The sequence below is a fragment of the Sinohyriopsis cumingii genome, chromosome 1, assembly GCF_028554795.1.
Source record: "Sinohyriopsis cumingii isolate HCF-2022 chromosome 1, ASM2855479v2, whole genome shotgun sequence".
NCBI classification, from domain to species: Eukaryota; Metazoa; Mollusca; class Bivalvia; order Unionida; family Unionidae; genus Sinohyriopsis; species Sinohyriopsis cumingii.
The window spans coordinates 26,229,424-26,248,432 of record NC_142961.1 but is presented as its reverse complement, the minus strand read 5'-3'; the positions used below and the strand labels follow the sequence as shown (position 1 = coordinate 26,248,432).

The 19,009-nt window shown below is 34.6% G+C and overlaps 1 protein-coding gene across 2 annotated transcripts in view; it reads right to left on the bottom strand.

Annotated features, from left to right (window-relative positions):
* The window catches only part of LOC149806575 (asparagine synthetase domain-containing protein 1-like), a 53,026-nt gene that overhangs the window by 8,877 nt on the left and 25,140 nt on the right, over positions 1–19,009 (bottom strand). For both annotated transcript variants that reach the window (XM_089954857.1, XM_089954863.1), the window contains exons 6-11: positions 18,612–18,698; positions 16,788–16,908; positions 15,068–15,102; positions 13,215–13,359; positions 7,752–7,819; positions 2,295–2,378 (exon numbers count right to left, since the gene is read on the bottom strand). In XM_089954857.1, coding sequence (XP_089810983.1) covers positions 2,295–2,378; positions 7,752–7,819; positions 13,215–13,359; positions 15,068–15,102; positions 16,788–16,908; positions 18,612–18,698 — 540 coding nt within the window. The remainder of the gene's footprint in view (positions 1–2,294; positions 2,379–7,751; positions 7,820–13,214; positions 13,360–15,067; positions 15,103–16,787; positions 16,909–18,611; positions 18,699–19,009) is intronic.

The window sequence follows — 19,009 nt, the reverse complement described above, 5'->3', positions numbered from 1 at the left end:
CCCAATGGAGACTATTATTTCACTCATTCCTATAACTGTGACATAGTCTGCAGGGCATCTCTTAGAAATACTTTTCTTTGCACCCTGAAATTTGCCAAATTAAAAATTTGGAGCCACTTTTCAGCCAAAGGAGCCATTTAATGCCATGATGCAGGGACTTAAACAGATGCATAATGTATATTGGCCCTATTTTTAACCTATATAAACATGACTATAAAACAGTTTTTACATGTTTTTATTACATTTAAAAGCACAAGAATAATTATTAATATAACAATACCATTATATACAAGTGAAGTTTAATGTAAAACATGAAAAGCAAGAATGAATAAGAATGTTTCTTTATACAAAATACTGCTTAGTCTTTATGAACAATGTCACTGACATTTCATCAATATCTGCCTCATTTTTTGCCAAGACCATTTGTTAAATGCCTTCCTGAAATAAAAATTCTCAACACTGGGCCCATCAATAGAAATTCTCATTACATTTGTCAGAGTAGACATACTTATAGAATTTCTTACGTTTGTTTTGATCAGATTCTGGCAATTGAACCCATCTCAGTCTGCAGTAGAAATAGATGCAACAAGTAACCTGGTAGCTGCCTCAGATGTAGCTAGATATAAATAAGTCTGTGTTTCTCAGAGCTAGATTAACCATAGTCTTTGTGCTTGTTGTTGTTGTTGTTGTTGTGGGGTTTAACGCCATTTTTCAGCACGATAGGCTATACATGGCGGCCAGTATTAATGGTGGAGGAAGAACCCGGAAAACCCCGGAAAGAACCACCGACCCACGAGAAGCTACTGGCAAGCTTTCTCACATGCCCACATTGGCTGAATCTTAGACTCGAACCACCGCAGACAGAGGTGAGATGGCAGTGATCCGTAACGAAGAGCGCTTTAGACCACTCGGCCACTTGGGGCCCCCTTTGTGCTTGAACAGACTTGTTTTATAAAGCAGATTTTTAATTTTTCATTGATATAAGCGACTTGGGCCCTTTAGAATTGACAACTGGCATCCTGTGTTACTCAGTTAAGTTCAGGCCACAATACTTTTTATCTAAGTAAATAATCCCTATAACACTAAGCAGTCCCAAGTGCGTCTCACACTCACAGTTTGCAAATTAACAACATTTGCAAATGACACCAAATTTTTTTGTCAACCTTTTCAACAATAGAGTATATCCCCGCCATTCCTTTATTTCCTCTAGTCACATTTAATTGCTTTTCAAAACTGATTGACAGCTTGCAGTTAGCTGCCATCATGTGCGAATAATGTATTATTTATCATCTACCATACAGTGAAAACAGGCATTAAGTGGCCATAGTCACTTTTTTCAATGAAAAATAAAGACTTTATAAAAAAAAATTTAACCAGCAACTTTTGCCAGTCAGTAAAATAGCGCCACTTTCAAAATTCTTTCACATCTGGCAACAAATGCAAAACCTAGTGGAGGCCCTGGTTGTATGTGATACACCCACCCTACATATGCATACTGAGTGACGCCATAAATAACATTATTATGCCTATATTGTCATGAATGTCTGCAATGATTCTGGCAGTTTAAATGTAAAAAACACATTTTCCAGCATTCTAAGTGTAAACTTTGAGGAACTAAGAATCTATTGAAAATACTTTATATAGCAATCTCACAAATGCACAAATTTTGACCCCCTGGTGGGATTTCCCTACCTCACAACAGTGCATAGGATTGTGACCCTTGGTGAAATTTCCCTATCTACACCAGTGTATAGGATGGTGACCCCCTGGTGGGATTTCCCAAACCCACACCACCAGTGTTATTTGTAGTCTGATTACTAGCCTTCCAAATGTATATCAGCTTTTATTATCAAATGTTCTAATCAAATTTGACAGATAAATCTGAACTAAGTTTACAGTAAAACTCCTGATCTAGTCAACTGGAGTGTAAACAATTTTATCTGCAAACTGAACTTCAATGAATTCACTAAAACACAATGAATAATCACCCATCTATGGACAAAAAGGAACCCTTTTCTCTGTCCAAAAACAAAGTTTCTACTAAAATATAAATTTCTACAAATCCACAAGACCAGCAAAAATGAATGAATTCTGAGTAATTTGTTATAAAAATAAACCAATGTATAAGTAAATTCAAATGATAAAGCACCAATGTATCCAAATGTTATGTCATTAAAGAATTTCTGTATACATAAATTATCCCCAACATTTTGAGACAGAACAACAACTATACTAGCATATTACAAAAATTAAATGATGGCTTTTAAATGACTGAAATTTTATGATGCATTTACCTATCATCTCTGCCAAGATTTCTGCTTGATATACGGGTGATCTCCAGCTCTATTTCTTCTAGCAACCCAGCCCAACCTTGTTCTCTGATTATACAGAAAAAGAACATAATTAATACTGATTTAAATAACAAGACAGGAAACTACTAATACCCTGTTCTATGACTATGTGACCATATTGTGAACCACATTTTTATCCATGGCCCCCACCGAAAAGTCCTCTCTGGCAGATCAGTTGGCCAAGCAAATATGCCCATCCTCATTGCTATGAAGGCAAATGGCAAGAACTGTGTGGACAGCACAGGGCATCAGCACAGGTGCAGTAGGACCTGACGCCCATCTGCCGCATCCAGGCTCGACTCCAAATGTCTCAACATTGTCATGCCAGTGGAGTCAGACAGGTATGTACAAGCGAGGGTGACTGCACAACTTTCCTTCACTTAAATCCATCTCAAGTGCAAGTCATGTTGTAACAGTATTTAACTTCTACATTAATGAAGCTAGAAACTTTATAATAATAGTACTATCATGTGTGTCAATTGTGCCAACACATTTTGGAAATTCTACATCCCTGGAGGTGAGGCCAGGAGTGAAAGATCAAACTAGGGCCATATGACTGAAACTATTAAGATCCATACCATATAACCATATGTACAGCTACAGGACATGAACAATTTCTTCCTTAGAAAAAGTGTGTAGCCAATATCTGCTTATGGGAACCCCAACCTTACATCCTTTATTGAACCAATATCTGTTCATGGGAAATCCCACTCTCCCTCAATCTTCACTTAGCACCTGGATACTGTTTTTGAAACTATGGCATACATGTGATTCTACCAGCAGTAGGCTAAAATTACAATTTTAAAGGCTGTCTACAACACATATCATTTTATATTTGAAATCTATTGCTTTTGAAAATTATATGAATTTTTGATAAAAATAATTTTAAAAAAACACAAATAATATTAGAGAAATCAGCCAGAATATGTCTACTGGGGATGGGAAATGTTCCACTGGTGCAGCGATACATGGCAGAGCAATAGGATTAGAAGTCTTCATAAACAGGTGATGTTTTCACAACAAGCTGTTAATTGATTACCGTACTGTTGGAATTTGGGGATTTTAAGGCCAAATGTGGGATGTTTTTTTTGAGATGTTGTAAAAACTAAAGGAATAAACTGCAGCCATGATGTCATCTAATCCTTTGATGAAAATTGGCCGACCATTGGCAGAGAGGAGATAGGAGGGAGTGAACAACCTTAAAATTTGTTTTGGACAGACAAATCAAATATTTTGATCTTTTTGTCATGTTTAATTGTTACTGTATTGTTGAAAATGTTTTAAGTGGTATATTTAATGGCAGCTCTTACATATTTTTTTAAATTCTTGGCAAAATATTGAAATGTATGCATTATCCGTATGCTAAGAAACCACTATGATATATTACAATTTCAACAATGATCGGTTCAGAGTTTAGGTGTGTGCAGGTGAGTAGCAAAGGTCTTGAGTTTGTGCTGTATGTTCCAAGGTTATTCATCGTTTTTACTTCATAAACCATTTGAAATTTTCATGCACATAAATTAAGTTCAATCACTATATAAAATATATCAGTTATTAATATGTTATAAGTTAATTCATTTTAAAGTTGGGATAAATTATTCATAAATGCATAAATACATCAAGTTTTTTTAAAAATTAGATTATTTCAACTTTCAATCAATCTTTTTTTTTTAATTTACAGTGGTGAAACCTGCCAACATACTTTTTGACCCAAGTTAAGAAGAGAAAGAATCCTGAGGATCAAACTCAGGAATATATCTTAAATTTAAATTAAGAACTTCGTCTGTGGAGTGAACGTAACTTGGATGAGTGTTGGAGATTAGTCTACATGCCCTGAAGCTACCGGTAGAACCTCTTTGCTGAGCATACTTGTCCTGTCATTACAACATTCTATTGCTGATGGCGACAGGACATGCTCCATTCTTCACAAAATACAAAGTGATTCAGGGGGAAATGTGTACCAGAAAACTACAGAGAGCTTGTTAAGTCTTAAGCTTAATAATCACAGCGAATGTCATCAATTGTCTTGTGAAGTAAACTACAAATGCTAATAGATTTCATATTTTTAAAAATCTTTACAATTAAATGATAGATAACTCTTCCTTGTTCATTAATTGACAATATACTGACTCCTATTAATTAATTATTATTGTAACTTTGCCATCAGAATCTAAATTAACGTTTAAAACATGCTGTTTTATTAAACTATGTAGCAAATGATATATTATAGCAACAAATGCACTCATTTTATTTTCTATTCCTTTGAAGAACATGAAATTTATGTTGATTGCAAATCTACTTGGTTAGAGGCCATTCTTTTGATAAAAATGTGTAAATGTTTAAATCTACTGGTTTGAGAACTTGCTTCTGTCACATGTATGCTACTGTCATTACCATGTATATATATATATATATATATATATATATATATATATATATATATATATATATATATATATATATATATATATATATATGAGAGAGAGAGAGAGAGAGAGTTTAATCTCATTTATCTGACAAATTAATTTCAATAAAAACAAATTGTTGATAAATTGATACCATTCATCTTATAGCGGCATTCCCATCTGTAGCATCATATACACGTGATTGTTTCATAAAAAGATGATGGTTATATGAGATTACAGTGTCATGCATTAATTTTGTGTCACATTATAGCTGTTATGCATGTTGTTTTAAGATTTTCTATGTCTGAAAAATTGCCTGTTTGTGAACTGGTAATTCAATGTGTCTGTCAAGGGTGAATTTTTTCCTTATTAGCAAAAAACATACGATCTGGTGATATTTTTGGCAACAACGTTTTTGGCTGTTAAAAACTGTATATACAGTCTTGGGTTTGGAGTGGAGAAATTCAAAGGTACCATGACAGGAAGCCAAAAACTTTGAAATAAAACTGCACTGGAATCCATTACATAAACAAATCCTTTGTTCATATTGACAAACCATCCTAAAACAGCATTGTTATATCATAATCCGCTTATGCTGATGTCTGGCCTTAGTACTGTATGCCATAATAGAACCAAAAGATTCATGATACCTGACTAGCTACAGTCAACCACCTCTGAAGGCAGGAATGGGAATATATATACTAAGCAAATGGAGAAAAAAAATTCTATCTCAGTGTTCAACAATTAATTGATGTTGTTGCAGCAATAACAATGAGCATTTGTTTGGTCCTTTAAAGAGGGCCTTTAGTGCACTTTCAACACATGTATCTTTATCACAGCAAGCTGAAGACCTTTGGTCAAAGGAAGTCAGCAACAAACTTTAAAAAAAATTATTTTTTATTTTCATAGTGATTGGAACATTTATTGTGCCATGAAAGTTTCCTGTTTGCAACAAAAAGTTCATGCTCACGATTGCTACCAATTGCGGTGTGAAACCCAAATTATTGTTCCAACATCTGGAAACAATAGATATAAGTCCGTCAAATTAAATGAAGGTTTGACATCTTTGCAAGAATGTTAAACTTTTTAATCTGTTCATGCTTTTATTTCTCATTCCCTTGGTAGCTCAGCATCATGGTAGTTGTCTCTGGCTGACCAAAATCAAAGCCAATTTAAGTACATGTAGCATATAAATAACTATACAGCCATGTGCTACTACGATATCAGTGTGAACTGTTTTGTGAAACGTGTTTGTTGACAATTGGATATAGATCAAACGAGGACTACCATTTTTTTTATACATATATGTTAGTTGTATTTTCTAATGGGATTTGACTGATACATGAATTTTCTAACATATAATCTTAATACTCGAATTCATGGATTTTTCATATACAAGTACATTATTTAACACATTGTGGAGTGTACTACACAAATGTTAGTTGTCAATATATAAGTGTGTTTCAGATTAGTTGTCCTCATTTAATAAAAATGTCCACTGTATTTTTGTTGGGTTTTTTCTCTGTTTAAAATCCTAGTCACTGATGACAAAGTCACCTAACAAATTTCACTTGAATGCGAAATTTTAATTATTTTCAGCCCACCCCCCCACAAACATCCACTTATGTCAATATTACTACCTTTGTAATATGTAATATTATCTTTTTGGTGACAGCTTTTTTAAAGCCAGTGCTAACCCTAATGGATCCTCAGTTTTAGCGCCATGGTCTTTATCATCATCTGATACAGGATTTGTTTTGATCACTGTCACAATGCTTATTGACAGACTCATCTGCACTCTCAATGTCATAAGAAGTATTACAGCTAAAATAATCATTAAATGTCAGAGATTAACTGGGTTTGCCATTTAACACACTGTCCTACCAAGCTAGCCACTCCATATATCATTTGCTCTTCTGACCTTACTTAGTAACCCATCAGAACTAAGTACATAGGAAATATGTCATGTGATCACAACTACACAAGGACGACAAATCCATTGAGGAATGTTACATTTAAAAAAAAAAAAATATATATATATATATATATATATATATATATATATATATATATATATATATATATATATATATATATATATATATATATATATATATATATATAAATAAATAAATATTGCATTCTTCTTGGAACACAATATTCACAATTCAAATTAATTGCTTTGCTTTGGACACTGAACTAAAAATTTAGCAGGAACTCTTAAATTGGGGGCAGGAAGATTTTCACAATCACATATCCTAAATACCACCCTGCATTAGTCCTTCACACCATGTGATTTGTAATCCATTCTCCCTACACATACAAGACCTTTACAGCAAAATACATAAAGCCCAGGCTCTAATTAAAGCTAAAGTAATCGTGAATACTATGAGTGACATATTAAACCACCACCTTGACTCCAATCAATTGGCGTCTTCCATCCCCCAAGTGCAAGCCATGCACAAAGTCTGGTCCAGGTCTGCGATGTGTTGCAACTATTCATCTTCTTTTAGTCACTGTGACCATGGCCTTTGACATTTTGACATGAATATCAATAGGCTTCTTTCTGACCCCAAGTGCAAGCCATCCACAATGTTTGGTCCATATATGAAATCTAACTAATGTTTTATCTGGACAAAATGTTCTATTCTTTCAACCAAGAACTTTAACCTTTCCCCTTCCAGCCCTAAATCAATACGGTTCTTCCTTACCACACACATCCACAATGTATGGTAACTATTAGGCTTATAAGAGGAGTATACTATTGTAATATCAGCAGATTTCTAAATATTAATGTCATCAACCATCTGAACGCCATTTTTTTATAATTTATAGTGATTGTATCAGAATAACATTTACACTTAGCTGGAATGTTAAGACTTAATTTCTAACTAACCCTGTGTGTTAGAAAACAATTGAACATTACAAATTATTGATAATCTTGTAAATTATTATCAATAATGTAGTGCTTGTTGTATTTTTATTATTTACTCACTTAAACTTGACTCTATGTCTGGCATATCCAACTAGTTGCTCATCAGCTCCCATACCACACAATATCACCTGAAAGTGTTAAGTAAGTAACACAAAATTACCTGAAAGTGCCAAGAAAGTAACATAATATCATCTGAAAGTGTCAAGAAAGTAACACAATGTCACCTGAAAGTGTCAAGAAAGTAACATGTCACCTGAAAGTGTCATGAAAGTAACATGTCACCTGAAAGTGTCAAGAAAGTAACATGTCACCTGAAAGTGCCAAAAAAGTAACACAATAACACTCAAAAGTGTCAAGAAAGTAACACAGTCACCTGAAAGTGTCAAGAAAGTAACATAATATCATCTGAAAGTGTCAAGAAAGTAACATAATATCATCTGAAAGTGTCAAGAAAGTAACACAATGTCACCTGAAAGTGTCAAGAAAGTAACATGTCACCTGAAAGTGTCAAGAAAGTAACATGTCACCTGAAAGTGCCAAAAAAGTAACACAATAACACTCAAAAGTGTCAAGAAAGTAACATATTTTATTAAAAGAAGCAACATATTGCAAAAAAGCTTACAATGTAAACAAAAAAATGACTATCAAAAATATGCACATCATAAATACAGAAGAAGTACCATAATTAGTCCAATTGTAAACTACACAAACCTAGATCTGAAACTGCATAATATGCCAGCAGATCCAGGTCTATAAAATTATGTTGTATGCATACATGCCAACCCCTTGAGAGGTATAAGTGTAATTATTACTATTATGTTGTATGCATACATGCTTTCCATTATGGGCATGTGCAGGTCCATACAGTAAGTTCTTTTGCCCTTATGGGCAGGTACAGGTCCATACCATAAGCTCTCTTTCCCTTATGGGCAGGTACAGGTCTCTACCATAGCCTCTATTGGGCAGGTGAGCTAAAAGCTTCATCTTAACTTAATGGCAAAATCACTGTTGCCATAGAAATGGTATTCCAACTTACTATACATATGCTGGTGAGACAAGAGGTGTATTGACCATGCCATGGGGTTTTAAAGAATTTATACATGTGTAACGTTATCTTGTAGGAGTATGTCTTTATTTTTATTTTGGAAGAGTTAATCTACATATATATTTTACCAGATTGTTTACCTTTCCATTTCTGCCAGATCTAACTTTTGCCTTAAATAACAAGGATGGTGTTGTTGTTCTCTAAAACCCTATACATACATAATATGCCAGTGGGTGCATGACACCTAACATAAAGCAAATTCTTTTGCAAATAATGTTTCTCCTAGAATAAATTCCCAGATCACATTAACATCAGGGATTATAATCCCTCTTACCTCTTGAATCCAGCCGTCCCAAAGATTAAAGTTAAAAATTCATTGTTTCTGTTTATAATATGTAGACAAAGGGCAATAACTCTTGACCCTTACTTCCCCATGCCATATGTAACGAGATGGTCACATTGCGAGGAGGATGGGATTGTATTAAAGTAATGTGATTGGGTAAGTATTCTAGGGGAAACATAATTTACTATAACATTTGCTTTCTCTTTCAAATACTTTCCCTGATCAAATCAATGTTAAGAGAATAGGTAATAGGTGGAGGGAATGCTGAGCATCCAACCCATACCCACAGCTAACCTCTGAAGGAAGAATATTGATTAATCCATTCTCCTAACTGCAAGCAGCACAACTGGAGGCAATATGCTTTTAAGTTTGGCAAATCCTGTGAAACCTGCACAAGGTGCATGTCCAGAGGCTATGCTGGTATCATCTTAAGTGGTCTCATGAATAAAACTCAGAAGGTTGACTGTGGATGCAAACTGATGACCATGACAATATCTTTGATAGAGATATGACATCCAAAGCTAGGCTGGCAGAGATTACTCTTATCTGATGAACAGAGATCTGCATGAGGTGACTGTTTTAGTAATATGTCAGAGTATCCCCTGCATATTACCCACTTCAACCATTATAGAAGGCTTCAGGGGTTATGTCCTCAATCCCAAGTTTAACTGGGAGATAGATGAGTTTTTGGGGTCCATAAAATTGCTCAGACTGCTTCAGAAAAAATCTGAACAAACATACCAGCTCCTGTTTGAAAGCCTCTTGGATTGTGTCAATAAAGGAGAAAGGATATATAATGACTTTATGACTGACTACTGATGGCAACCAATTCCTAATGACAAAACTGGGTTTTGTCATAAGGACCAATGAGCCATCTGACTGAACTTGAAGGTAGGCTGGGTCAACAGTGAGGGTGTGTGATCAATGACTCTGCAAGCCCAAGTGAGTGCTATTATAAAACAGGTTTTGTATGAAAGGAGCTTCAGCAAGGTCCTGGCTATAGGCTTGAATTTGTTTGCATTCAGCCAAGACAAAACCCAGGTAAGAATCCACTTAGGAAAACAATGTGAGTGATTTTGGCCTTATTATGTCAAAGACAGACAACAATCAGTTATGTCCTCCTTACTATTACAATGGGATGTCCACTAAATAGTAATCTGAACCAAACACTTTTCCTTAAACAAGCAAAGAAAAAAGTCAGTTACTTGTGAGGACAGAGGCACTCAAAGGGATGATGTTTCAACTTTGCACCAGTCCTTAAAAATGTGCCACTTTCCTCTGCAAACCTTGGCTGATTTGTTTCTTCTGAAGGCTCTCTGGACAAGAACTAGGCATGAAGGAGATGATGGTCTGGGTTAGGATGGAACACTTGTTCTAAAGATAGTTTGAATGAAAGGCTTTGATGACAGCTTTCATCTCCAAAAGACTCATGTGGAGACCTGTGTCTTTGGGACCCAACTGAGAGTGTCCAAGTCCAGTAACAGATGGGTTGCTCAACCACAGATGCTTCCATTTGTACATAAGGTCCCATCTGGGTGCAGCTGTTGAGAGGAATTCCTGTTGTGTGTCAACCTTGGATGTATCACTGTCGAGGAATTATACTATTTAACTTGTAGTGATCCTGTAATCGAGTAGCACTGATGAGGGACACCCTTGTGGTAGCAAGGTTATTTACAAAAAGGGAACATTGGGAAGCAACCCAGCAGGATAAAATCGACTGCTGTACATAACAGACTGAGGAGTTGCAGAAACTCCCTGGTTGTCATCTATTTTGTGTTTGGAATGGATTCTGTGAGAACGAAGGTAGGGAAGGCATACAGGTTGAAGTACACAGATGGAGAAACTGATGTGATAGACAAAGGTTGGACTTTCCAATTGATCAGAAAACCAAGATGATGTAAAAGGGACATCAGAGTAATCTTTCATTTGATTAGAATAGAATTGATCATATGTTTCTGGAGGATGTCATCTATATATGCTGCCATAGAAATAAATAGTCATACAAAACAGGGAATACAATACAATAGAGAGTAGTTTCATAAAAGCCAAAGGACTTATGTTCAAACCAGGAGAGAGTGCAAAACTGATAACAATTTCCTCGATATATAAACCTCAGGTATTTCCATAAGAAAGGACAGAAAGGAATGTGAAAATATGTGTCTGTCAGATTGAGACAGATGGCAAATTCATTTGGACAGTGGAATGACCTCCATCTGTGAATGCAACTGACCATCCTAACCAGAAAATGCTTGGAGGGAAAATCTTGAGAATGGATTATAAACACTCTACACTGCCTGCTTTTCGATAAGTGTCTGAATCTCCAGCTACAAAAGTGTGTCCTTTAATGAGTCTGACAGTTCCATCAGAAATGGAGGGGAAGAAGGGGGCTGGCAAAATGAGAACCAAAGTCCCTCTGAGACAATTTGGATCACCCACTCAATTCATGGGAAGAGACTGATCTAACACTAAGAGTCAGGCACCTACCATATAGTTGTCTATGGGCAGTCAGAGAAACAAGTCAATGCCAAGAGAGTGGAGGCATGAGGGTAAAGAAACTGTTTCATGCCCCCCCGATACATCTCCAAAACTTATTAGCAGGTTGTCTTCATGCAGAAGATTGGGATTACAGCTGGCTTTTGGATTGAGCAACAAATGATCTTGTATCTCCTTGTGTTTGGTTACCATGTCATTGATGGCTATGGTCTATAAGGGCTGATGAAGGGGTAGTTCTTGGACTTCCTGCCTGCACAATTCCTCTATCTTGCCACCGAACAGCACAGGTGGTCCAAAGGGAGGATTGAGGGTCAGGACAGGATATGCATTGCTGGCATAGACTGCAAATTCGAAAAAAATCACCAGCAATGACAAAGTAAGAAAGAGAAGGATAAAAAGAAATGCATAATTAACTGAATTAAAGTATCAGAGACACCCACTATACCAGGGGTAATAAATAAATAGTGTGCATGAACACAAACTTCAGTGCATTCTAATACAACATAGCTGTGTCATGCCATGCAGTTAGAGAATGCAGAAAATAAGTCTGAATAGGTGATAAAAGTTCACATAATTATGGTAAAAACTTTTTTTAAAAAATGTACACCACCTGTAGAATTATACTTAATACATCCATAATACATCCAAATTTTTAAAAAAATCCTCAATGAATAGAATGAAAATAGCACAAATATCCACTTGGTTGCGGGGGGGGGGGGGGGGCGAAGTCAACAAAGTTGTCAGTTCATATGGGGGCGCTCACCAGTTATTATGTACTTTTGAAAGAGTGATGTATGTAAGGTGAAGTTGTTTGCATTTAAAACATGTACAATGGAGAGAATGGTGGCATACCTCTATGCTACATTAATGTAATCTGGATGATATTTCTTTGGATATTGTACTTTTGGAAATTGTACATGATTTAAACACACAGCTAACTAAAATGAATGCTCCCTTGTGCTAAAAAATCAGCCTGAATTAGTCTTAAGTACACTAACCATAGCAGCTATTAAAATAGGGAAAATGAATTTTGCCAGACTAGACAATACCAGCTTCTGAAAGTGCAGTGAATGAATTACCAAATATATAAAATGTGAAAAAAAGTTATCAGCTCTTTTTTTATACAATTCATCTCTGAAGTTCAGGAAGTGAAAATGACCAAGTGGAGCTAGCACTTTTTTGAAAGGTGCACATCTGGAGTAAGGCCAAGCTGTATACTCTATAACCCACATTACACCCATCAATCATATACCAAAATAAAGGGAATTAAAGGTTCTTTGAATTATACCTAAGATAAACAAGGTCTTTTTTAAATAGCCAGTATAACCAGTGAGGAAAGCAAGGGAAATTCTTTTTCTTTAAAATCCTAACCCTATGCAAAATACAAAACTGTAGAGCACCATTTATAGCAAAAGCTCAAACCAGTGCCACCTGAAGCCAGCAAGGGGAGGTAATTGGCAAGAGTTATGGCCCTTGATCTAAAGTTTTATAAACAGAAAAGACACATTTTTATCTTTGGGAAGGCTAGATTCAGGAGGAATTAAGGCTTATATTCCCTAACATTAATGTGATTGGGGAATATATTTAAAGGAGGAACAGATATGAAGATAAAGATATAGTGTGCTGAATATTTTAAGCATACTCTTGCTGTACTCCTGATATTTTGACCAGCCCGCGTTCCATTTCCCAGAATTCCATCTCCTTTTGCAGCAAACCAGACAGCACATCCTATGCTGTCATCAAGCACTGTCGTCAGTGGGTAAACTAGGTGACGGATATGTCTTGTCCTGAAAATAAACACAGCAAAATATACATGTATTACTTAACAAAATATATCAGCATAGTATACCATTTTTATGCTTAGGACACTAAAGTAACTATAAAAGTAAACATGTTACTAAAGTTAAAGCAACATAAGCAATTTACTTAACACCAAACAGTTTTAAATTTCTTAATAATAAACAATTTGCTAAACTCTATGCACTTTAAGGTTTAAAAATTATTAAATGACTGTCACTAAGCGAGGATATGTTAGTCTACAAAATGCAATTTTGATGGCAACCACAGAGATGAACAGTTGTCAAAAATAGATTAAACAGATGTTTTCTTTGTCAAATTTACATTTATTGTGCAGTTCTGAATTATGGCATTAGATTATTATATCAATATTATGAAGTCATTTATTATGTCCAAGTAGCATAGGACGATGAAATCAGGGAGAGAATGAAGTTCAATGATGCAGTTACAACATTAATTGCTTCTGCTATTATTGACAAATAATACTAAAATGAAAAAATTGCATTAAGAATACAATTTCATCAAGAAAACAAAATTATACAAAACCTGAAAAAATTCTCATTAATGTATTATCTGTCACTGGTTGTAATTTTGTGTTACATTTCCATGCAATCTTCATTAAAGATTCAAATTCACTCCGCAACAAATTATTAATGTGTTTTACTATAGAAAGTATGTAATCTTCAACCAGGGAAATTTGGATGGAATCTTAGTGCCTTAATTTTCTTTATTTTAAAGGCATTATATTATTTCCATCACTGCCTTTTATAATCATATTTAGTTTAAGACAAACCTTCTCCGAAGCCTATTCCAACAAAACACTCATCAATAATTTTCTGTAAATTGAAAGACTGTTTTGCTTTGTTCCAGTAAAACACACATCAAAAATTTTCTTTGTATTGAAAGATTGTTTTGCTCTGTAAAATGTAAACATTTAAAATATTTAATAAAATGATATCTATCAGTGATAACATTATCCTTAACATTGATTAAATTGTATTTAATTTCAATGAAATATCAACTAAAATCACTTTTTTCTGTTGAACAGAAGATGTTTGTGTGAATGTACGGTCAATACCATGGGTATGTAAACTTACATGTCATAGCAGCTGAGTAAGTTTTAGTAATGAGTGTCATTTTTTAATTGGCAATGGGGGTGGGGAGATTGCTGTACATTTATACTAAGATGCAAGATGTTACAAAATTGTTATAAGATTGTTGATTGCTCTGAAGTTTACGACAAGATCACATCACAATAGTAAGACACACAACCAAGAAACTGCACAACTTAGCATTCCAACCATTTCTTAATACATCTATGAGGTGGCTGGACTGAGTTATTGCCCTGACAAAATGTTCAAGTGCAATGGATTTGCAAATGCAAAATCTAGCTAGCTTGATTACAACTCTAAACACATTGGTTTATTAAGTTGCTAAAAGGTAGCAAATAAAAATTTGAGATATCTTCATATCATGGAAGAATGCTGGTTGAAAAACATAGCTTTGAAGTTTCTTGGTAATGCATAATTCTATTATCATAGTCAAAACTCCCTTATATGAACAATAAAACCGTTTAGTATAATGGACCTTAGCCTCAACACTGAGTGTACAGAGATAAATTATCAGCATTCTGTGTCCTGAACTAATTTGACAGTAATTCAAAAAGCATAAGCAGGTGTAAATTTCATATTTGCTTACCTCGCTTCTCGCAGTTGATCACGAGTGACATTTACCTGCAATACATATAAAACTATGTCATATGTGTCAATATTGTTTTAAACAATAACAACCTTAAACTTTGATTTAAAAAAATGCTACATTTCCAGTAAAAAGCAGAATGCAAAATTTTGTTTATGTTTGAATGACATAACTTTATTTCTGTTACCATATAATCTTGTTTTTGACATAAGGTCCATCTGCAAACAACATAGATCCATATCTGCCAATGCATAATGTGCTGACAGATTGAGGTCTATGTTGTTTGTTCTATTGATTAGTCGTAACAAAATGTATAGACCCAAATCTGTCAGCATATGCAGTTTGCAACTGGATCGAACTTAAAAGTGAGTATATATACTAAATGTGGAAGTAAATGTATAACTGACACCAGGCCGACCAGTCCTAATACTAACCTCTTAATGCTGAGCGCCTATTGAGGCAGCTGTTAGTACCATTTTTGTAAGTCTTTGATATGACTTGGCTGGGGTTCCAACCCACGACCTCCCGCTTCCGAGGCAGATGTTCTAACCACTAGGCCACCGGAGTGGTCTGGTGGTAAATGTAAAATGTTATTTTTATGAAAATATTTTGTTTGAAAATTGTGGATGTAAATGTGTAATTTTGTGTAATTCTTATGAACTTTTTTTTACAAATTGTGGTGGCAAATGTATAATTCTGTGTTTTTTTTTATGGTACAACTTAATACGAGTAAAATGTGGTAGGAAAATTATTACTGCCTTTTGATTTTGGTTGATTCAAGGAATTATCAACCCATGATAAATAATACTCAGTGAATATAATTTTTATTGGGTTAATAAATCATTGTATCAACTAAATTCTAAAGTCAGTAATTGTTTTATTAGATGACTTTTAATTATTAATTTTGTGTACAATATTATACAGGCAATAAACAAATTGTAAGAATGTACAATTTTACATGTATGTGGAAGTACAAGATCTCAGTAAGAGGTTTTATTCATATATAATAGAATATTGATATGAATTTAAAATATTGGAATCATACAAATCATAGAACATACATACATACATAATGCATATGTACATACATACATACGGACATGCACACACACACATACATCCATCCATTCATCCGTCTATCCATACATACTGTGTACATCATATGTTCTGAGGCACTTAATTTTTCCTGATAATATTTACTGCCAAAACTCATCTGAAAAACAATGGTGCAGACAAATACAAAAGAAGGGTGGATGGATAGAAGAAAAGATGGACAGATGGTAAGGACATTTTGACAATGATTAGTCATGTGTGATGCATACTTGAGCAGGAATGTCAGCTCTGAGCAGAACAATGGCCAATATCTGTTTGGTAAGCCACTAGAATATTATATAACATTACATGCAGATGTGAGGGTGCTATACTGTTTTTAACAAAGGCAGCAACTTGCAATTTGACCAATCAGGAAAAACAAATGTGAAGTCATATAAATTTACCCCACTGCCAACATCAGCATTTCTGTTAAGGAAACATGATACTTTACATCACACTATCTGTGTGAAATGTCTGAATTTTTATAAGTAATTTAAAACAAACAGAGTGGCATTAAAACTTCCACGCAAAATTTTCCTGGAATTTCAAGCATATTATTATATTTTTTAAATATTTACATTAACAAAATAACAAGTTTCAATTTGGCAGACATGTTTTTCTGAATTACCTCAATGAAGTTCCATCTGCGGCTTGGATTGAGTTCTGACAGCTCCTGAAGAGCTAGCTGCCCTGTCACTCTGTCTGGTACACTCCATCTGTCTTGATCTACTGGCTGTGTCTTCCTTGCCCTAAAATAAGTAACTCATCAATTCTATCATTGTAAAGGAAATACTATTAACACCAAGATTAACTTGATTGTAACTGTCTCAGAGACCGCAGGGTTTGAAATATTCCTTGCCTAACAGCCAATAAGATTACTAGATTTTTGCTTGTAAAAACATGCATATCCCCAGTTCAGAAAAAAGATACAAGTCCTGAAAACCTGATAAAGCTTGCAAATATTAATTAAATTACACAAGAACCTAATCAGGTCATCTAAATATGCACATAAACATGCATACCAAACCCCTATTTGCTGATGTGACGTGACACAAATATGCATTTTCCACCTCAGTTTGTCAAGGTCAAGTAACACAACATGCAAACAAAACCTCTATTTGCTGAGGTCAACTGACACAACATACATACTAAACCTCTATCTGCCATGGTGAAATAACACAACCTGCATAATAAATCTCTATTTGCAGAGGTAAAGTGACACACACATTCAAGAGACACAAACATGCATACCTAACTTTTATTTTTCAAGGTCAAGTTGCATATTAAACCTCTATCTGCCAAAGTCAAGTGACAAAAACATGAATACCTAACCTTTTTTTGCTGAGGTGAAGTGACAAAAACATGAATATTATCTATTTGCCAGGGTCATGACATATCATTAATACTAACCTCTATCTGCAAAGATCATGACACAACATGCATACTAAACCTCTACTTCTTGAGGTAAAGTGACATGAGATGCACACAAAACCTCTACTTCATGAGGTCAAATGTTTTTGTATAATCTTGCTAAAAAGCTTTTCCCAAAACCAAAGTACAAAAGTGTCTAAATGTAATAATTTTTACAAAAGTGCCTAAATGTAATGATAATTTTTACAAAATCTTTTAAATAACACAGAAATCTAAACAGTTCATTTGCATATGTATAGAAACAAGCCTACAAAATTTTATTTATGTCAAATGGTTTTACTTCACTGCAGTAGCATGCTTCCTAAGATTGACAGACAAATTGAATCGAATCTAGATTTATTGTTGTTGGGTTTAACGCCATTTTTCAGCACACGATAGGCTATGCATGGCGGCCAGTATTAATGGTGGAGGAAGAACCTGTGAAAATTCCGGGAAGAACCACTGACCACCGAGATGTTACTGGCAAGCTTTCTCACATACCCACACTGGCTGCAAATCTAGATACTAAGAAAAGTAGGTAGTCATAAAACTTTAGCTGCACAACTAATTCTTTTTCTCTTGCCTGTATGATTCCAATAAAATTTTAAAAAATTTGTAACCAATTTCCAGTCTATCCAGAGCTAACAATTTTGAAATTGATGATATTTATATCACTGAAGTCACTTAACAATATTCTTCCTTCAGTTTCTTATTGCTGTGAAAGAAGAAGTATGTAGAACATATAAATTCATTTTCACGGTAGCTCAGTTGGATGAGTATCATACTTATAATCTAATGTTTGTGCCAGCCTACATCAGCTGCCTAAGCATGTCTTTGGTGATGGCACTTACTTTCCATTTCCTTGGCACGATATAACCGATCAACGAAGCATAAATTCATGTTAGGACCCCTGCATCAATTTGCAATTTTCAGAAAATTCAAAATGGGTTTTCTATATTTCGTTTTGTCGTGTTCTTCCAGCAGTTTACAATAAAATTTATTGATTTTATTTCACAGTATTATTCGCAGAACCAAATTTTACCTTTCAGAGTCACCTTCCTTTGGCTCTTGCTGCTGCTTTTCAAAAGCAACATTCAACAAGTCAATGGACTCTTCAGTAGGCACACACCTAGTATGGAAAACAATTAACAAATAACAGCAATAATACGATGAACAAACATTTTTAATTAATATTTTTTAAAATGTAGTCTATGTGGCATATCTGCAACAAATAAAAAATCTGCTAATTTATCACTAATCTAAACATAATTTATATGAATTTATGACTGACTGAAACTATATTACACTGCTTTAGTCTTGACAACTAAATATTTCTTCCAATGTGTTATTTCCTGCAAAAATCCCATAACACTATGCTCATACAAATTACACAATTAGCAGTTTTCAATATGATTCATCTTGCTGACTATTTAAATGTTT